A 22440-nucleotide genomic window follows, 5' to 3' on the forward strand; every position below is an offset into this window, starting at 1 on the left:
GGAACAAAGAGGCCTCTCTCTCTCTCGACCCTGGGTGAGTGAGGGAAAAGGAAGGAAAAAGAACTTTTGCAAAAACAAAACTCTGAAAAGAAAACTTTTAAAGAGGGGGGAGGGGGGGAGGGGAAATATATATTATTTTTTCTCTTTTTGCACTCTTTTTTTTCTCACCCAAAACAAGCCCACCTGAGAAGAGTTTTATAAAAGAGAAAAAATAAAGTGGTAAAGGAAAGAAGGGAGGAGAGAAGAAAAAGGGAAGAAACAAAAAAAAAAATAGGGTGCGGAAAAGGGGGGAAAAGAAAAACAAGGGGAGAAGAAAAGATGAAAGGGAAGGGGGAGGAAAAATGCCAGAAGGGAGCCAAGGCAGTGGGAGAAGGGGCACCAAAGGCAGACGGGGCAATGGGCGAGCCAGCTCAGACGAGCAAATCAGCACACGAAGCGACAGAACGGAAGTATCGCCGCATCAAAAAGAGCTGGACAGACAGGTGCACTCTCCCCCAGGGCCAGGGGGGAGCGGGAACTGGAAGGCAGCCTTTACCGAGGCGCTGAGGGAGCATCAGCAGGTAAACAAGGCAGAGGTGAAAGCAGACATAGAGGCCGCAGTGCAGGCAGCAGTGGCCAGGGCCATGTCAGGGGTGCAGCAGGCTCTGACCAGACTGGAGGTGAAATTGGATACCCAAGGGGAGAAACTGGAAGCCCAGGAGGCGACCATTAAGGAGCTGGCGAAAGCAGCGACTGACATGAGCGACCGGGTCACGGCCCTGGAGAGGGAGGTGACGAGACTGGGCGCAACACAGGGGAGCCTGAAGGGCAGAATAGATGACCAGGAAAACCGCTCGAGAAGGCAAAATATCAGGATAGTGGGCCTGCCAGAGGGGATCGAGGGTAGAAACCCCACAACATACGTGGCCGAGATGCTGGGCAACTTAGTGGGGAGGGAAACTTTCCCCAACCCACCAGAAATGGACAGAGAACACCGGTCGCTGCGCCCGAAGCCCAAGTCAGGAGACCACCCGAGAGCAGTCATAGCTAAACTGCACTGGTACCAGGATAGGGAGACAATCCTGCGCTGGGCCAGGAAACATAGAGCCTGCAAATGGGAAGGGCACGCCATCCGAATTTATGAGGATCTGGGGGCAGATATAGCCAGGAGACGGGCTGAGTTCAACAGGGCGAAAGCAGCGCTCCACAGGAGCAACGTGCGTTTTGGTATGCTGCACCCAGCGAAACTCTGGGTCACATATCAAAACAGGGAATACTTCTTTACAGCCCCCGCTGAGGCAAACAGGTTCAGTGAAGAGCACGGGCTGGAAAACCACCAGCGAGGGTAGGGATGAGGGGCCCCTGGCAAGGGGCAACGACACGCCGACGGGGGGGTGGGGAGGGGTGAGGCAATGCCAGGCACCCCCGCTCCTGCCACAGCAAGAGCACCCTGAACAAAGAGCAAACCACTGCCCGAGGGACCGCTCCAGGTGGGAGGCCAGGCCCCAGCACGAGGGAACGAGAGTAATGGAGAAGGGAGAGCAAGCGAGAGGGGTGCAGGGTAGGATGGGGGAAGAGCGGGCACAAAACCACAGAGGCCAGGCAGGGGAGAAGCGAGACAGTAACCCCGAGAGGAGGGGCCACCGTACTAGCAGGAAAGCTAGCGCCGGGGGCACGCAACAAAGTAGGGCCGCAGCGCACCCCCAACAGGGGGGAAGGCGCCAGGCAGGGGAGGGGGGGGAACACCCGTCAAAGTCGGGAGAGCAAACGGGGACAGGAACAGGGGAAAGAGGGACAAAGGAGGGGTATACGGGGGAGGAGGGAAAAGGGAGAGACTGGGGGCAGGGGGTACACAGGGAGCGAGAGACCGGGGAGAAGGGATGCAGGGAAGGAGGGACAAAAGAGGCTAGAAAAGGAACAGGGCCACAAAGTGCCACAACCAAGGGCTCGAAACAAGGAACCGCTGCAAGCACCCACCCAGTACGGTCTCTGGGTGAAGGGAGACCCCAGAGTGCAGGGGACTACCCGCGTGGCAGACACACAGTGGGCGGCCATGGCGGGTGCCCCCGGGACAAAGGGAAACCCCGGAGCACAGGGACCCGACCGCATGGAGAGAGCAGCGACAGCGGCCATCCTGGACGGCCCCCTAATAAAGGGAAACCCCGGAGGGCAGGGGCGCGTCCACCAGATAAGTATGGTTAATCCCACAGGAGCGAGGGGGAAGAAGCCCCCCACCAGGATAGTCACCTGGAACGTAAGGGGACTCAACGGCCCAGTGAAGAGATCCAGCGTCCTCACCCACCTCAGAAATATGAGGGCCGACATAATCTTCCTCCAAGGGACACACCTGAGAGAGCAGGACCGACTGCGGGTAAGAAAGGGCTGGGTGGGACAAAACTACCATTCCTGCTATGGGACAAGGGCCAGGGGGGTGGCGATCCTGATCGGCAAGAGGACAATGTTTAGGGCGACAAAGACGGCAGCTGGTCGACTCCATACTGGAGGTAGACTGTAAATACTCCGAGGCCCCGACCGCAGAGCTCCTGGCGGAGAGGAAAGAGCTACAAAGGAACTTTGATCTGCTCTCCACCAGGAAAGCAGTGCACCAACTCCACCAGGTGCGTAGGACCCTGTACGAACACGGAGACAAAGCCAGCCGCCTGTTGGCACACCAGCTGAGAAAGCAGGCAGCCAGCAGGGAAATTGCGCAAATCAGGAATACCAGAGGCATGTTAGAAACAGAACCAGAAAAGATTAACAAAACCTTCAAGGCCTTCGACCATGAGCTGTACACCTCAGAGCCCCCAAGGGGGGACTCTGGGATGAAACGGTTCCTTGATGGACTGGACATTCCAGTCGTGGGGGAGGGCAGAAAACAGGGCTTGGAAGCACCACTAGCACTGGGAGAGATCATGGACAGCATTAGCTCCATGCAGACGGGGAAGGCGACGGGACCGGACGGATTCCCGGCGGACTTCTACAAAAAATTCACGACAGCACTGGCCCCGCACCTGCGGGAGATGTTCACAGACTCGCTAGCTAGGGGCACACTGGCACCCATGCTAGCACAGGCCTCAATCTCGCTGATACCTAAGAACGACAAAGACCCAACGGAATGTGGGTCATACAGACCCATCTCACTGCTGAACGCAGACGCCAAAATACTGGCCAAAATCCTAGCCAAAATGCTAAAAGACTGTGTAGCTGAGGTGGTCACAGAGGACCAGACGGGCTTCGTCAAAGGTAGACAGCTTACCTCGAACATCAGGCACCTGCTGAACATGATAATGACCCCCTCCGGGGAGAGAACACAAGAGGTGATCATCTCCCGAGACGCAGAAAAGGCCTTCGACAGAGTCGAATGGAAATACCTCATAGAGGGACTGGAGCGGTTCGGGCTTGGAACAGGGTTCACCCCCTGGGTAAAACTCCTATACAACGCTCCCATGGCGTGTGTACGGACCACCAATACCAACTCCCAATACTTCCAGCTGCACAGGGGCACCAGACAAGGATGCCCAATGTCCCCACTGCTGTTCGCTCTTGCATTCGAACCATTAGCAATTGCTCTCAGAGCAGCAAAAAGCTGGAGGGGGATCCGAAGGGGAGGCAGAGAGCAGAGTCTCACTCTATGCAGATGACCTGCTCCTCTACATTTCGGACCCACAGAGCAGCATGGACGGAATCATTGCGCTCCTGAAAGAGTTTGGAGCCTTCTCGGGCTACAAACTCAACATGAGCAAAAGCGAGATCTTCCCAGTACACCCGCAAGTGTGGGGGGGGGGGGGGGGGGGCGCAGCACTAACGGGGCAGCCATTTAAACAAGTCCGACACAAATTCCGCTACCTGGGGATCCAAATAGCCCATGACTGGAAAGGGATCCACAAATGGAACCTCACCAGTCTGACGGAGGAAGTAAAAGAGGACCTGCAAAGATGGAACATACTCCCACTCTCCCTCGCGGGGAGAGTCCAGACGATCAAAATGAACGTACTGCCCAGGTTCCTCTTCCTGTTTAGATCCATTCCGATTGACATCCCATAAGGCCTTTTTCAAAGCGCTGGACAAACTAATCATGGCGTTCGTATGGGGGGGGAAAATGCTGGGATCCCAAAGAAGGTCCTACAAAAAACAAAATCCAGGGGGGGGCTAGCTCTCCCAAACCTCCAATTCTACCACTGGGCGGCAACAGCCGAGCGAATAAGGGGATGGATCAAGGAGCCAGAGGCCGGGTGGGTGCGCGCGGAGGAGGCCTCCTGCATGGGGACATCCCTCCGGGCCCTCGCCACGGCAGCACTCCCATCCCCACCCAAAAAACACTCCAGCAGCCCAGTGGTGATAGCCACCCTCCAATCCTGGAACCAACTGCGGCAGCAATATGGCCTGACCAAAATGTCGGACAAAGCTCCCATCTGCAACAACCATAGGTTCACACCAGCACTGACTGACACCACCTTCAAAAGGTGGGGGCAGGACGGAGGGACACTGACAGTCAGGGACCTATACACGGACGGCAGGATCGCAACACTGGACGAACTGACAGAGAAATTTCAGCTAGCCAGGGGGAACGAGCTAAGGTATCTGCAGCTTAAAAACTTCCTACGAAAGGAGACAAGGACGTACCCACAACCGCCACGACAGACACTACTGGAAGAACTACTGGACGCAAGCATACTAGACAAGGGAAACTGTAGTGACATGTATGACCGACTGACAGAAAGGGCCGACACCGTACTGGACGCAACAAGAAAGAAACGGGAGGAGGATCTGGGGATTGAGATAGGCTGGGGACTCTGGAGCGAAGCACTGCATAGGGTCAACTCCAACGCCACGTGCGCAAGGCTCAGCCTGACGCAGCTAAAAGTGGTACATAGAGCCCACTTAACAAGAACCCGAATGAGTAGGTTCTTCCTGGAGGTGGAGGATAGATGTGAACGGTGTCAAGTAGGCCTGGCCAACCACGCCCACATGTTCTGGTCTTGCCCCAGACTGGTGGAATACTGGACAGCCTTCTTTGAGGCAATGTCCAAAGTGGTGGGAGTGAGGGTGGAGCCATGCCCGAAAGTGGCGGTCTTCGGGGTCTCGGACCAGCCAGATCTATTCCTGGGGAGGAGGGCGGACGCGCTTGTCTTTGCCTCCCTGATCGCCCGCCGTAGAATCCTGTTTGGCTGGCGGTCAGCAGCACCACCCAAAGCTGCAGACTGGCTGTCCGACCTCTCGGAATCTCTCCAAATGGAGAAAATCAAATTCTCCATCCGAGGGTCAGACGACGGCTTCCACAGAACGTGGGAGCCATTCACGCGACTGTTCCGGGACCTGTTTGTGGCCAACGAACAAGAGGAAGAATAGCCAGGTAGCCAAGAATCAGGGGAAATTAGTCAAGAATCAGGGGAGGGTAGCCAAGGCATGAAAGGGAGAGAGGGACTGGGAGGGGGGGGGGGGGGGGGGGGAGAAGGCTAAACCTAAGGAAAGAAAGGTTAACCGTGGAGGGCGGGGTAGAACAAGAGAGGAGACGGGGGGGGGGGGGGGGGGGGGGGCAGGTAAATGGGGGCCGGAAAGGAAGGCACGGGATATCAAAACGTGCATGACATCTACAGGAGCGGGGAACGAGGAAAATCAAGACGGAGGACGGGAGGAGCAGCAGAAGCGGAGGCGAGCGCGAGACGGCAGCGAGATCTGTCCGGGAGAAGCAGGCGACAACAACACGAAACACAGCCAAGTATCGCACACTGTAATTATCTCCCCGGCACCCAAATGTATATTTGCCTCCCCAATCCCCCCCCCGCGCAAACAGTCGCCTACTTACATGGTGTAAATAATTTTGCCAGGTGTACAGAGCTGCCGCTGTCGAGCTGGTGCACAATACCCTACCAGTTATTCTATTTCATATTTTATGGTTTTTCTTTTACTATGTACCATTTCATTCTCCTTGGTATGTTGGGGTGTGCCCTTCTCTTCTAGATATGTGTATATATATATATATATATATGTTTCTTATCCTCTGTACATAACGGTAATTATACCTTGTTCAAAAACCCAATAAAAAACATTTATTAAAAAAAAGGGGGTATTGAATGTACAGAGTTTTCTGCTCCATTCATCAAGCTGGATTTGCCAGAATCCTTTTCAGGCGTTGAATTTGGTAAAGAGCTTGGCATGAGCCATTTCACATGTGAGCTCTTCGCGCTTGGGAATTGGATAGTCCTCCCTCATAATATTGCGATTGAGATCCTTGGGATTGATGCAAATTCTCAATTCGCCGGAAGGCTTTTTTTACACATTCCATGGAACTGACCCAGTCGGTTGGTTCCGTGACCCTGGAGATAACTCCTTGGTCCTGGAGGTCTTGCAGCTGCTGCTTGAGGCGGTCCTTAAAGGGCACTGGGACCCTGCGAGGTGCGTGGACCACAGGCATGGCATTCGGCTTTAATAAAATCTGGTAGGTGTACGGGAGCGTGCCCATGCCCTCGAAGACGTTGTGGTACTGGTTGATAATGGCGTCGAGTTGCGCCCTGAAGTCAGATGCGTCAGCAGGAGAGAGAGAGTGAACCCTCTGAACTAGGTTTAACAGCTTGCATGCCTGCGCGCCAAGCAAGGAGGCTTTCGAGGAACCCACAATTTCAAACGGCAAGATGGCTTTGTGTGACCGATGCGTCACTTCAAGTTGGCATGAGGCGCTGGAAGCAATGGCAGCAATGGCATTTGGCAGGACACTGCCGCTTTAAATGGGCGGAGCCACAGGGCGGAGCCACAGTTGACGCACGCTGTTGCGTCAGTGCGTTCGTTGCACCACCGCGCATCCGTGGTGCGATCATGCGTGGTGTGGGCCTGCACAGTACGTTCGTCGACGTCCCCTCGTTCGGTGCGCCCAAGCGCGGGAGTCTGCGAAAAGCAAGCGAAATGGCCGCCCTCATCCAGGCTGAGGCCCTGGAGTTGCTTGATTGCTTGGACCCGTTCTGCCTCGTGGGTAGCTTGCCGCGCCATTTCAGCCGCTTGGATGTGGGAATACCGACTGGTGGCGTGTTCATGCAGCACGCAGGTCTCGATGGCAATCGCTAGGGTGAGCTGCTTTACCTTGAGGAGCTGCTGACGAAGGGGGTCTGACTGAACACCGAAAACGATCTGGTCGCGTATCATGGAGTCGGAGGGGGACCCGTAATTACAGGACTGCGCAAGGATGCGGCTGTGGGTGAGAAAGGACTGGAAAGGTTCATCCTTGCCCTGCAAACGCTGTTGGAAGACATAGCGCTCAAAACTTTCATTCACCTCGATGTCGCAGTGACTGTCAAACTTGAGGAGGACCGTCTTGAATTTAGATTTATCTTCACCATCGGCGAAGGTGAGAGAATTGAAGATGTGAATGGCGTGGTCCCCAGCCGTGGAGAGGAAGAGAGCAATCTTCCTGGCATCTGAAGCAGCTTCCAGGTCTGTGGCTTCAAGGTAGAGCTGGAAGCGTTGTTTGAAGATCTTCCAGTTGGACCCTAGGCTGCCGGTGATGCGGAGCGGTGGCGGCGGGCGGTCACTGTCCATGTTGCAGGATGGCTGATTGCTGGTGGAAGGCAGATCACTTGCAGGTAGGTCTAAGAAGTTCTAACATCCCTCAACTACTGTTACTATGATGTGTTGGGTGCTCTGGATCCGTGAAACACATACAGGCCACCAACACTTAAAATAGTACACTATTTTATTAAACTACAAACTGTTGAACATACTCTTACTGTGGGTTAACACAATGTTAGATTAACTAAAGACCTGTGCCTATCCTAACCAGTCTAATCACTCAGCACATGGTGAGGATCTGTGCTGTGAGCTGTGAGCTCTATACTTCTGAAAGGCTGCATCCCGAATGAGCGGGAAAACTGATGCCCTCTGTCTTTATAGTGAGTGTGTTCTAACTGGTGATTGGCTGCGGTGTTATGCATGTTGATTGGTCCTACTGTATGTCCATCAGCATGTGTGTCTGCACCATGATATACTGGTGTATATTATGACAGGTAGCATCTCTGTCTCTGATCCAAAAGCTTCATGTTTGTGTCTTATTCAGGACTTGATGGCTAAGGAAGCTGCCCCCTCACGATATCAACTTGTAAATCCTTCCAACCCACAGCAATGGCAGACAGCAAGAGCGGGTGAGAATTCTGGTCAGCCTTGTGACAGAAAGAATGTCGGAGCCTCTACCAGCACTATCCACAGCTCCAGAGAGCAACATGCATTTGCATGGCGACACAACAATTCTAACTCCCTGTGTAAATGATAAAACACCAACCTACAAGGTTCTAAATTAAGAGTAGGAAAGTGAGAGTTGGTTGGACCGTATCTAATTCAGTCAGATATGAATGGCCAAATAACCTCCTTCCATATGATCCCATAACAGTGATAATTTTTCACAAATTAAATATGTTAAGACACCTGAAGCTATTTTTAAAACTTAATCCGCAAGACCTGAATTATTCCGCTGACTCGTTGTTAACGTATCTACTTGAGATAAGATGACAAAGTGACATGATTCACTCACAATTCATCTATATATCTGTGTTGCTCTGACTGGGATGAGGTGCCTTACAAATGCATTCCACACTATTGTTATGACACCCTGGACCAGGGAACGGTCAATTCCAGCATCCCTTAACCCAGAGTCGCAACACAACAATTCTTAGAGAAATATCCAAAGTCTTTGGCCCTTGACTGCCCAATAATTAATTAAACAGATAATAAATTTAAACACAATGACTTTTTATTTATAACAAGAACTATAATGAAATATGGAGCAGATACAACTTGTTGACTTTTATGTAATTCCCAATCCCCCCCCCCCCCCCCCACTTTAACTTGTCCCCCACACTCTATACACAATCACACACACAAGACAAACAAACAGAGGGGAAGAGAGGGGTAAACAATAATGAGTAAAAGGAAAAAAAGAGTCTTTGTTTCAGATGGTTGTTTTTAGTACACTGTCCTTCAAACCAGGCTTTCAAGTAGTGATTTCTGTTTCCAGTCTGTAATGGTTTTCACTGTAGATTCATTCAGACCTCTGCAGTTTCAGAAATACAGTAGCCCACAGCCTTTCTGGAGAAAACACGTGGGAGGGAGGGCAGGTCCTTTCCTCTCTGTGTCCAAGTCTCAACTCTGCTTTCCTTAGGTCTCTGGAAATCATCCTACTCAGGCAGGATCCAATCACCACCTGTTACCAGGCAGAATATGGTCTTTTGGCAAATTCATTGGCCACCAATCAACCAATCAAACCACGTTCCACTCCATCTCTTGGTGCCGAAAAGTCTGAGTTCTTCTGTTCGAAAAACCAGCACCATATACTCTGTTGCTGGACTTCAAGATCCATGTCCATTATGTATCCATGGATCAAAAATAATAACAGCAAAAATTAAGAAAGGGGAAATAAGGGAATCGTCAGGAAGGACCCCTACACTATTTACATTACTGCTAACTGCTACGCATTGACCAGATAGTCTCAGAATATAATCATTTAAAGCAAATCTTCCTTTACAACCGCTGCCAGTGTATACCTTCCCATGTTTCTATTTGACTTTTTAAAACATTATTGCATGTCTGCCCTGTGTTAAAATCAACTTGGATGGGACAGCCTTCCCTGAGCTTTTAGCACTATTGTCCCTCTATGGGAGGTACTTGGGTTGACAAATTCCAAAATTTCACCTGTCTGTCACTAAATAATTCCCTGTGTGAGCTACAACACACCAACCTACAAGGCTAAGAGCTGGAAAGCGATGGTAGGCTGGATAGCTTTTTTAAAAATTCATTTACGGGATGTGGGCGTCGCTGGTTAAGCCAGCATTTGTTGCCCATCCCTAGTTGTCCTTCAGAAGGTGCTGTTGAGTTTCCTCCTTGAACCGCTGCAGTCCTTGAGGTGTAGGTACACCCACTGTGCTGTTAGAGAGGGAGTTCCAGGATGTTGCCCCAGTGACAGTGAAGGAGTGGCGATATATTTCCAAGTCAGGGTGATGAGTGATTTGGAGGGGAACCTCCAGGTGGTGGGGTTCCCAGTATCTCCTGCTCTTGTCCTTCTAGATGGTGGTGGTCGTGGGTTTGGAAGGTGTTGTCTAAGGAACCTTGGTCAGTTACTGCAGTGCATCTTGTAGATGGTACACACGGCTGCCACTGTTCGTCGGTGGTGGAGGATTTGAATGTTTGTGGAAGGGTGAGCAATCAAGTGGGCTGCTTTGTCCTGGATGGTGTCAAGCTTCTTGAGTGTTGTCGGAGCTGCACTCATCCAGGCAAGAGGAGAGTATTCCATTACACTCCTGACTTATACCTTGTAGATGGTGGACAGGCTTTGGGGGTCAGGAGGTGTGTTACTCGACATAGGATTCCTAGTCTTTGACCTGCATTGTTAGCCAGAGAATTAATGTGATTACTCCAGTCCAATTTCTGATCAATGGTAAGCCCCAGGATGTTGATTGTGGGGGAATTCAGCGATGGCAATGCCATTGAATGTCAAGGGGCGGTGATTAGATCCTCTTTTGTAGGAGATGGTCATTGCCTTGCAAATGTTTGGCGCGAATGTAACTTGCCACTTGTCAGCCCAAGCCTGGATATTGTCCAGGTCTTGCTGCATTTGGACATGGACTGCTTCATTATCTGAGGAGTTGCGAATGGTGCTGAACATTGTGCAGTCATTTGTAAACATGCCCACTTCTGATGTTATGATGGAAAGGAGGTCATTGATGAAGCAGCTGAAAATGGTTGAGCCTAGGACACTACCCTGAGGAGCTCCTGCAGTGATGTCCTGGAGTTGAGATGATTGACCTCCAACCCCCACAACCATCTTCCTTTGTGCCAGGTAGGACTCTGACCAGCAGAGAGTTTTCCTCCTGATTCTCATTAACTCCAGTTTAGCTCGGGATCCTTGATGCCATACTCGCTCAAATGCCGCCTTGATGTCAAGGGCAGTCCCTCTCACCTCACCTCTGGCATTCAGCTCTTTTGTCCATGTTTGAACCAAGGCTGTAATGCAGTCAGGAGCTGAGTGACCCTGCAGAACCCAAACGGAATGTCTGTGAGCAGGTTATTGCTGAGTACGTGCCGCTTGATAGCACTGTTGATGACTCCTTCCATCACTTTGCTGATGAAGGAGAGTAGACTGATAGGGCGGTAATTGGCTGGGTTGGATTTTTTCGGTTTCTTGTGTACGAACACACCTGTGCAATTTTCCACATTGCCGGGTAGATGCCAGTGTTGTAGCTGTACTGGAACAGCTTGGCTAGGGGTGCGGTTCTGGAGCACAAGTCTTCAATACTAGCACAGTGGTTAGCACTGTATATTCACAGCGCCAGGATCCCAGGTTCGATTACCGGCTAGGTCATTGTATGTGCGGAGTGTGCATGTTCTCCCTCTGTCTGCATGGATTTTGGTTCCGGTTTCCTCCCACAAGTCCTGAAAGATGTGCTGTTAGGTGAATTGGACATTCTGAATTCTCCCTCTGTGTACCCGAACAGGCGCCGGAATGTGACGACTAGGGGCTTTTTGCAGTAACTTCATTGCAGTGCTAATGTAAGCCTACTTGTGACAATAAAGATTATTATTATTACTATTGCCGGGATATTGTCAGGGCCCATAGTCTGCAGTATCCAGTGCCTTCAGCCGTTTCTTGATATGCCGTGGAGTGAATCATATTGGCTGAAGATTGCAATCTGTGATGCTGGGGACCACCAGAGGAGACTGAGATGGATCATCCACTCAAATCTTCTGGCTGAAGACTGTTGAGAATGCCTCGGCCTTGGGTTTTGCACGTATGTGCTGGGCTCCTCCGTCATTGAGGATGGAGCCTCCTCCTCCAATAAGTTGTTTGATTGTCCCCCAGCATTCATGGCTGGATGTGGCAGGGTTACAGAGCTAGATTCATTGCGGAATCGCTTAGCTCTGTCTATTACTTGCTGCTTATGCTGATTGGCACATAAGCTCCTCATACGAAAGCAGAATATTGCAGATGATGGATATTTGATCAAATTTGATGTGTTAACTCCAACCTACTGAGCACTTGTAGTATTTTCACACTCTTTCTGTTACCCGGCATTTAAGCACAATATAAACTGCAATTGCTCAGATTTCTATATAACTGGTGCAGGAACAGAAAGAAAACATCCAACTGAATGCATCTGAATTATTGCAATTTAATGATGAGAATTATCTATACAAAATATATTTCACATAGGGGATCTCGTAAATCAGGGATACATTCATTGCAAGTATCTATCTGTAGATAGAGAGCTCATCTTTTATGTGTAATAAATCGATTATTCTGGCAATTGCATTTCATTTCAATTGTTAAGTCTTTCTAAAGCTTTCCTTTTCACCTTTCCGACTTTATTAATGTGAGGAGCCAAATTCCATTTCCATCACAATGTATGCTCCTGCTGTCACTTTTATACAATTCAAAATCCAGATTTCTTTATTGTTCTGAGATAAATGTGTTTCGTGACTTAGCTTCAAACACGTCATTTGTTTCTGAGCCAGCAGATGGTTTAAATAAATTACAGGCACTATTTCCTTATATTAAGTGACTCCAGCACCTATTGATTCAACATCATACTTGCAGTTTGCATTTTTGTGTATCAAAAAAATGAAATGTCCCATGTCTTGGACAGAAATACATTTTTTATTTACTGCTGTTCAATAGTACTGGCCCCAATATTAATACAAAGGTGGCTTCCCAGCAGGGATGGGGATGGAATTGTATAGGGAAGATCTGGAAGTCAACTGAGTGGATCGGAATCTGCAATCACAGCTCAATTGTACCAATTAAATTAGACTTCCAGGTTTCATGTCACCAGGCTGTGCATCAGGAGGGTTTGGGTCTGTGTGATGTGATCTCAATTCTATTTAAATAGACAGTCCATGTGGAAAGTGTTCAGGATGGATGGACGGAGAGCAAGGGCAGTAACCAGAGACAATGACACCTCCTCACTAGAATTACCGTTAGGTCGCGTCAGGAGGAGGAAGGACAGACGTGTGTTCCCCCCCCCCCCCCAGCAACAGGAGGAAGATACCTGCTGCTCTAACCAAGAAGGCATTGAGGTAGCTGAGGAGCTGAGCAGTAGCAGCATTGTACCCAGGTCTTGGATGCATTGCAGGAAGCAGTTTAATAACCTAACCAGATTAGGAAAAGTGAACAGATTGCTGATTCACCCATATTGCCCCACCCCCTTTCATTCTGTCTTGCTAAGCGTTCTTCACCACATCATTCATTCCTCCCACTCTCTGAGCTGGCACCACTTTCTGTGCACTTTGTCACCTTCCCATTCATCCACCCACCCTTGACACTCACCCCAATATTTATCTAATATAATGCATGTCTCATTGTCATCTTCATCAAATACACTGAAGTGATAAATTCATTTGAAATGAAAATTGCTTATTGTCACAAGTAGGCTTCAAATGAAGTTACTGTGAAAAGCCTCTAGTCGCCACATTCCGACGCCTGTTCGGGGAGGCTGGAACGGGAATTGAACCCGCGCTACTGGCCTTGTTCTGCTTTAAAAGCCAGCTGTTTAGCCCACTGTGCTAAACCAACCCCCTCTACAATCATCAGCCTACTGACCTGCGCTGGTAGCCAGTTATATATAGTTATGTAGTTATGTAGTTATAGGGGAGAAGAACACTAAATGGAGAGGGACAGAACTGGAGTTCATCCAGCATAAATATCCAGCATCACTGATTCTGAGGAGGATGCCCGGAAATAAGTGACATATCTGCATTCCCCCAATCAGAGATGGTAAGACAAGGAGCTCTCTCGTAGCTGGAGACAGAATTACAAATATCTGGGATACACATCTGCTGACTGTATTTCATTGGCTGTATTTACTGCCAGCACCACACATGCTCATTTCTAGGGCGCAATCTACCTGAATGCGGACAGAGTCCTGTGGCGTGCGAGATTAGCTGTTTTTTTCTCGGTGCTCTCACAGCCATCAGGGTAGATCTGGGACCTCAGCGGGGAACACGCGGCCAAGACTGCACTGAGCCCTGTTTCTGGCACTGAGGAGCTCCGCTCGCCGGAACTCCTCAGTGCAGTGAGATGTCTTGAGCCCCTATGTGACCCCTGAATTCCCCCAAGTCCCAGCTCAATATAAGGGCCCTCCCGCATCTTTCCACACCCACGCAGGGCAGGGCCCAATCAGTGTGGCGCAAAAAATGCCAGCTTGGCAGTGCCAGCCTGGTACCCTGGCACTGTCCCTGTCAGCTGGCAGTACCACGTTGGCAGTGTCAGGCTAACAACCAGGTGGCACTGCCAGGGTGCCAGGCTGGCAGTGCCAGGGTGTCTGGGTTGCACCAGCAGTGCCAGGGTACCATGCTGCCCAGAGGGCAAGCACCTGCGGGCCTCCAACACCCTGGAGACCCCCACAACTGCTGTCTCGCCTGGTCCTCGTTTGTGGAGACCAGCACTGAACGGCATTCGCCTGAGGTCTCCAATGCAAGGGAGGTAGATCCCACAACTTGGGTAGATCTCGGGAACGCATATTAGAGTGAGACCAGCTGTCTCGCTCTAATATGCAGATTTACCAGAAAGTGATCCTGTCCACAATGGGCAGGATTCACATCGCAGCGTCTCACGAGATTGCGTTAAATTCCAGGTACTTTCCGGAAGTGGGATCTTCCTGCATCTACTGGCTGTGTTGCGCTGCGCCGTGCTGCAACACAACTGGTACATCCCACCTCTAATGTGTCTCCACCACATTTACTAATTGACATGCAGCCGTGATTAATTGGGGTGGCCACCTTCAAGACTGGCAGGGTTAAGAGAATTCCGTAGACTTGACACAGCTGTATTGAAATGCATTCAGTGTCAAGAAAAATGTTTTTGCATATTGCAGAAGTCAAGTCTATAATTTAAAGCAGCAAACTAACGAACGGCAAATCTAGGGACATTCAGGCACCATTTTGCGTTGAACGCCTCCAGAGTTTCTGTTTCCGTATTGCAGCGTCTATGAATTGTTAATGATGGCTCTTTGAAAAGTATTTGCTATATTTAAAACATCAGGAAATTGAGTCATTTCACTGCAGCTATTGTTTGGTGACCATGTTGTTGGAACATTAATACATTTCCTGTCTACAAGATGAACGATTTGGGCACTTTTATACAAAAAGTGCTTGACTGGCTGTGTCCAGCAGAGATACGTCTTCATGGACCAGTGCACAGGCACAGATGGCCATGTCGTGTTTGCAGGAGTGCCAAGTATTTAATCAACAACTGAACAGTGAGAGGAATGAGTATAGTAATTGTCAAGATTTTTATGTTGACATGACCAAATCATAGCGCTTTCTTTTGTCTTCCAGGGCCTTCACACGTACACAAACTGTGGCAAAGTGTCCATGATTCATCACAGGACTTAATTCCTTCTGAGGGGTTTCACCATCAGGGGTGGGATTGGGCGGCGTGAATCCCGTTCCGCTGCTCCGACGCCAGCTGCTGAATTCTCCGGTGCCGGTTTTTTGGCGGGGGCGGGGATCACGTTGCGTCAGTCGGGGACCGTTGGCAGTGCCTCTCCCCCAGCTATTCTCTGGGCCTCGATGGGCCGAGCGGCCAATACACAAGGTCTATACAGGCGGGACCTGGATCTGAGGGCGGCCTACGGGGGGCGCGGGGGGATCTAGCCCAGGGGAGGGGCCCCCACGGTGGCCTGGCCCACAATCGGAGCCCACCGATCTGCGGGCGGGCCTGTGCCATGGGGGCACTCTTTCCCTCCGCGCCGGCCTATGTAAAGCACCGCCATGGCCGGCGCGGAGAAGAAATCCCCTGCGCATGCACCAATTTGCGCCAGCCGGCAGAGGCCCTTCGGCGCCGGTTGGCGCAGCGCCAACCACTCCAGCGCGGCCTAGCCCCCGGAGGTGCAGAGGATTCTGTAACTTCCGGGCGGCCTGACGCCTGAGTGGTTCACCCCACTCTTTGGCGCCGGTACGGGCTGTCCCACCGGTTGGGGGAGAATCCCGGCCTATATCTCTGGCACTCAGAGTTCACTTGCCAGCGAATAAGTACTCCCTTCTCATACAGTATAATGCGGTTGTTTCCCCTGACATTGGTATTCTTGCAATTGTGAGCTGATGAGTGCAAGCTGAAAAGCTTCGGCAAAATGTACTTTTTGAGCAATACACAAGTTCAATTCGGAGCCAAGTTAAACACAGTTTAAAATGCCCTCATTACCACCTCCTAAGTACTTTATTTGCTTACAGCCTATTATTAAATTTCCATCACTGGGGTGTAAATTTCTCGTCGGCATCCAAACACATCTCTGTTAAACCTGGACATGAGCACGTTGGAGTGGAATTGCACTCTCCCTCTAACAATCAGAACTTTTAATCTCCACCGTTCTTGGGTAAAAAGTTATCCATTGTTTCTAACGAGTCACTAGAAAAGCACAACAACATTCACAGTTGCATCATCATTTTTTGCCCCTTAAACCATTAGGTCCTGAAAATTTCCTGTTGTCTGGATCGATCAACTGTTTGCTTGTAACCAGAATACTATAACACTAATTATTCAATAAATTTACTCAAATGTCAAAGATGGTTATCTTTCTGTAATTTGAAAGTAAACTGTTAGTACTAAAAAAAACACAATTTAAAATGCAAAATAGTTAACATTTAGTTGTGTTTATCCATTATTTCATCTGCCCCCTTATTTTCTTTCAATTTAATTTTACTCCTTTCCTTTTTTTAAATAAATTTAGAGTACCCAATTAATTTTTTTCCCCCGTAAGAAGTCCAGGTTAAAGTCCAACAGGTTTGTTTCAAACATGAGCTTTCGGAGCACTGCTCCTTCCTCAGGTGAATGAAGAGGTATGTTCCAGAAACATATACATAGATAAATTCAAAGATGCCAGACAATGCTTAGAATGCGATCGTTTGCAGGTAATTAAATCTTTACAGATCCAGAGATAGGGGTAACCCCAGGTTAAAGAGGTGTGAATTGTCTCAAGCCAGGGCAGTTGGTAGGAGTTTGCAAGCCCAGGCCAGATGGTGGGGGCTGAATGCAATGCGACATGAATCCCAGGTCCCGGTTAAGGCCGCACTCATATGTGCGGAACTTGGCTATAGGTTTCTGCTCAGCGATTCTGCATTGTCGCGCATTCTGAAGGCCGCCTTGGAGAACACTTACCCGGAGATCAGTGGCTGAATGCCCTTGACTGCTGAAGTGTTCCCCGACTGGAAGGGAACATTCCTGCCTGGTGATTGTCGCACGATGTCCGTTCATTCGTTGTTGCAGCGTCTGCATGGTCTCGCCAATGTACTACTCTTTGGGACATCCTTTCCTGCAGCGTATGAGGTAGTCAACATTGGCCGAGTCGCACGAGTATAGACCGTGTACCTGGTGGGTGGTGTTCTCACGTGTAATGGTGGTATCCATGTCGATGATCTGGCACTTCTTGCAGAGATTGCCATGGCAGGGGTGTGTGGTGTCATGGTCTCTGTTCTGAAAGCTGGGTAGTTGGTTGCAAACAATGGTTTGTTTGAGGTTGCGAAGTTGTTTGAAGGCAAGTAGTGGGGGTGTGGGGATGACCTTGGCAAGATGTTCATCTTCATCAATGATGTGTTGAAGGCTGCGAAGAAGATGTCGTAGTTTCTCTGCTCCGGGAAAGTACTGGACGACGAAGGGTACTCTGTTGGTTGTGTCCCGTGTTTGTCTTCTGAGGAGGTCGGTGCGGTTTTTTGCTGTGGCGCGTTGGAACTGTTGATCAATGAGTCGAGCGCCATATCCCGTTCGTACAAGGGCATCTTTCACTGTCTGTAGATGTCTGTTACGCTCCTCCTCGTCTGAGCAGATCCTGTGTATACGGAGGGCTTGTCCATAGGGGATGCCTTCCTTAATGTGTTTAGGGTGGAAGCTGGAGAAGTGGAGCATCGTGAGGTTATCCGTGGGCTTGCGGTAAAGCGAAGTGCTAAGGTGACCGTCCTTGATGGAGATGAGTGTGTCCAAGAATGCAACAGAATTTGGAGAGTAGTCCATGGTGAGTCTGATGGTGGGATGGAACTTATTGATGTCATCGTGTAGTCGTTTAAGTGATTCTTCGCCGTGGGTCCAAAGGAAAAAAATGTCATTGATGTATCTGGTATATAACGTCGGTTGAAGGTTGTGTGGTGAGGAGGTCTTGTTCAAACTTGTGCATGAAGATGTTGGCGTATTGAGGTGTGAATTTGGTCCCCGCGGCTGTTCCGTGCGTCTGGATGAAGAACTTGTTGCCGAAGGTGAAGACATTGTGATCCAGAATGAAGCGCAGGAGTTGCAGAATTGCATCTGGAGATTGGCAGTTGTCGGTGTTGAGGCTGTTGCAGCAATGCCGTTGTCATGGGGGATGCTGGTGTAGAGTGCCGAGACGTCCATTGTGACGATGAATGTTCCTGGTTCATCTGGTCCATGGGTGCTGAGTTTCTGTAGGAAGTCCATCGTGTCGCGACAGAAGCTGGGCGTACCTTGTACGATGCATTTCAAGATGCCCTCGATGTAGCCAGAGAGGTTCTCACACAGGGTCCCATTGCCTGAAACGATAGGGCGGCCTGGTGTGTTGGCCTTGTGTATTTTCGGGAGGCAGTAGAGATCTCAAATGCGGGGAGTATGTGGGATGAGAGCACGTAAGGTGCTCTGAAGGTCTGGATCCAAGGTCTTGATCAGCCTGTTGAGTTGGCGGATGTGTTCCTTTGTTGGATCTGCGGGTAACTGTCTGTAGTGTTCCTGGTTGTTGAGTTGTCGGTATACTTCTTTGAAGTAGTCCGTTCTGTTCAGTATGACGGTGGCCCCTCCTTTGTCTGCTGGTTTGATGACGATGTTGTGGTTGGTCTTGAGAGCGCGGATGGCGTTGCGTTGTGCTTGGGTAACGTTCGGGGCTGCCTTGTGAATGCGACTGATGAATCTGACATTGACGCGACTCCTGACGGCTTGAGCATACATGTCGAATCTAGAGCAGCAGCCTTCCGGAGGGGTCCAATTCGACTCTTTACTCTTCGGTTGTCGCACTGCAGATCTCTCGGTCTGCTGTTCCAGTTCATTGGAAGTCTCCTTGGGTTCGTTGTCGCCTCTTGGGGTCTGTGGAAGAATTCCCGGAACCTCATTCGCCTGATGAATTCCTCCGTGTCTGCCATGAGACTGATGGGGTCCATTTTGGTGGTGGTGCAGAAATTGAGCCCTCTGCTGAGGACTTCGATTTCGCCTGGCTGAAGGCTGTAGTCCGACAAGTTGACAATAGATTTCCCTGTATTGTTTTCTACTGTGGTACCGGGGGAAGCTAGGTTGCTGCTGGTGGTGATGCCAAGTTTCTCAAGCTTCCTGTTCTTGGTGTGCATATAGGTGGCATAGTATCGTTGTCTCATCTATTTGGCGGTGTTTCGCAGCTGGTCTGCTGCGTCCTGAGCGCAAGTTGAGAATATGGCCTCTGTCTTGGTTTCCAGATTGTGTCGTCTGCTGTAGAGCTGGCGTATGAGGTGGTTGAGGAGTGTGAGAGAGGTGCGACGGCAGAGTCTCTCAGCGTAGTCTGTGTTGTAGGTCGACTTGAGTGGTTTTGTGATCTGTAGCCCTTTCGGGATCTTGTCTGCTTTCTTGCATCTTTGTAGAAACTTAATGTCATATGCGCGATCTTCCTGGAGATCCTCTCCACTTTGAGCCGGCAGATTGCGGTGTCGATGGTAGCCATGATGTGGAGATGCCGGCGTTGGACTGGGGTGAGCACAGTAAGAAGTCTTACAACACCAGGTTAAAGTCCAACAGGTTTGTTTCAAACACTAGTTTTTGGAGCACTGCTTACTCCTCAGGTGAATGAAGAGGTATGTTCCAGAAACATATATATATAGACAAATTCAAAGATGCCAGACAATGCTTAGAATGCCAGCATTTGAAACAAACCTGTTGGACTTTAACCTGGTGTTGTAAGGCTTCTTACTGTGCTCACCCCAGTCCAACGCCAGCATCTCCACATCATGGCTACCATTTGTTTTTCCAATTAAGGGGCAATTTAGCGTGGCCAATCCACCTACCCTGCACATATTTGGGTTCTGGGGGCGAAACCCACGCAAACACGGAGAGAATGTGCAAACTCCACACGGATAGTGACCCAGAGCCGGGAGTGAACCTGGGACCTCGGCGCCGTGAGGCATCAGGGCTAACCCACTGCACCACCGTGCTGCCCGACTCCTTTCCTAACTAAAACACCAGGCAGGAATGTTCCCTTCCAGTCGGGGAACACTTCAGCAGTCAAGGGCATTCAGCCTCTGATCTCCGGGTAAGCATTCTCCAAGGCGGCCTTCAGGACGCGCAACAACGCAGAATCGCCGAGCAGAAACTTATAGCCGCGTTCCGCACACGAGTGCGGCCTCAATCGGGACCTGGGATTCATGTCGCATTACATTCATCCCCCACCATCTGGCCTGAGCTTGCAAAATCCTACCAACTGTCCTGGCTTGAGACAATTCACACCTCTTTAACCTGGGGTTACCCCTAGTTTTGGACCTGTAAAGATTTAATTACCTGCAAATGCTGGCATTCTAAGCATCATCAGGCATCTCTGACTTTGTCTATATAAATGTTTCTGGAACCTACCTCTTCATTAACCTGAGGAAGGAGCAGTGCTCCGAAAGCTAGTGTTTGAAACAAACATGTTGGACTTTAACCTGGTGTTGTAAGACTTCTTACTGTAAAATACTTGATTAATAGTTTTTGCCTTTTGTTCAGTCTCAGCAACCGACAAACTTTATTCTGCAACATATCTGTTGGATGCCTGTTTCTCCATGGAGACCCACGCATTGCAAGTGCTCATAATATTTGAAATTATACACAAATGAAATGAGGGCCAACAAGATGCACAGATGTTGTGGTGCAGCTTCAGGACAATTAGGGATCTATTCTCTACTAGGGGAGTAATGCATTCTATATTATTTTCCGATTTAAAAAAAACACACATAGGACGTTTATTAGGTTTCCCTGTTGTCTGGATTATTCCCCAGCTAGGGAATGGACAGATGATAATAACCCGTTGTCAGGGCTGTTCTACAGTCTATCATTCAGAGATATATAACAGCAACCCATTCGGTAAATACCTGGACCGCTGGTCTGCTCCTGACCAAAGTCAGGAACTCACCACGAAGGGAGTGTCATCAGGAAGTCACTGGGTAGGGAAACTGATCGGGAATTCAGTGTGTGCAGAATTCCTGTCGCAAATTGCACACCATGAATGCATTGATGTTGGAACACTCAACACAATGCTTAATTCACAATTCAATCAAAATGAGCAAATGAACAACTACTGCACTTACTTTATGAGCTATATTTGTTGCAGCCTCAGATGCTGCCAGTTTGGCCATTGCAGCTTCCTGTAAATCGGCGGGGGGGGGGGGGGGGGGGGAGAGAAAAAAAAAATCAAAATTCAATTACCGTGAACAAAGTTTTCATACAATACGAATTATATGCATTGTCTACAATCTCCAATATTATGAGGCAATTTCTGTCCTATTTTACATGGCAGAATTACATCAAGCAGGTTCAGAATTACGCCGGGTCTATGTTCTGTTGCATGGTAGATTTCCAGCAATGGCAGCCAAGAGCCAACTGCACATTTGCCAAGAATGCTCGTCTGCTTTTGTTCAAAAGCTTTTGATCATCATTTTCAGTTTCTGACCAGGGTTTGCCCCATGGGTCTGAACCGATAGGCTAGGGTGCTTAATCTGCTTGTCACACTGTTGCCAGCTCTTTGCATTTGCTGCCAGTGATTCTTGTAGTGGCACCACCTCATTTATTTTACAGCAAGCCAGGGCTGCCATCAACAACAATGCTGCAATATTAAATAGATGTAAAATGAATTGCAGCCAAATCTGTCTATCTTGCCTGTAATGCAAAATGTACGACTGCAAGAGGCATACCTTTGGAATGTTCTGTGCTATAAGCAGATTACAAAAAAAAATACAAAATCCCACAAGACTTTTAAAAATGTCAAAAGTTTCATTAATGTGATACAGACTACAATATTCCTCGGAGCTGATGCTGGCAATGTACCAGAAAATCAACACACTTCAATAAATTAAAAATTTAAATCCTAAACTGGAATATAATGTGCAGCCTTTCAAGATTGTCACCACAGGGGCACATAATAAGCCACAGTCAACTGTAATGTTGCCAAGCCCTGATTAACAGCACATACTTTGTGCACTCTAGTCCTATTACTACTTATGTGCCATAATAAAGATTCAGTTCCTCATTCTCATTCAGCAGGGTGCACAGGCACTCTATGTTATAGAAAGAGAGAGAAATAATTTTTCATGCAAATTTTTCTTCACTTTGAATCTGTAAATGCTTTTATATGTCTTTCTTTTTCAGATGCTGACTAGCTTGTACTTCACGCATGCCAACCATCGGCGTTTCACGGTGAGAGGCAGCATATGGAGAGCCCAGCCAGTGTACTAGCGGCACGGTAGCACAGCATGGGTGGCATGGTCGCACTGTTGCTTCAC

At 49.3% G+C, this 22440-nt stretch overlaps 1 protein-coding gene across 2 annotated transcripts in view; it reads right to left on the reverse strand.

The window, feature by feature from the left end:
• The window catches only part of acads (acyl-CoA dehydrogenase short chain), a 239708-nt gene that overhangs the window by 15042 nt on the left and 202226 nt on the right, over window positions 1-22440 (reverse strand). For both annotated transcript variants that reach the window (XM_038791606.1, XM_038791616.1), the window contains exon 9: window positions 21250-21306. In XM_038791606.1, the coding sequence (XP_038647534.1) occupies window positions 21250-21306 (57 nt within the window). The remainder of the gene's footprint in view (window positions 1-21249; window positions 21307-22440) is intronic.

The sequence above is a fragment of the Scyliorhinus canicula genome, chromosome 1 (assembly GCF_902713615.1).
Source record: "Scyliorhinus canicula chromosome 1, sScyCan1.1, whole genome shotgun sequence".
Classification (NCBI taxonomy): Eukaryota; Metazoa; Chordata; class Chondrichthyes; order Carcharhiniformes; family Scyliorhinidae; genus Scyliorhinus; species Scyliorhinus canicula.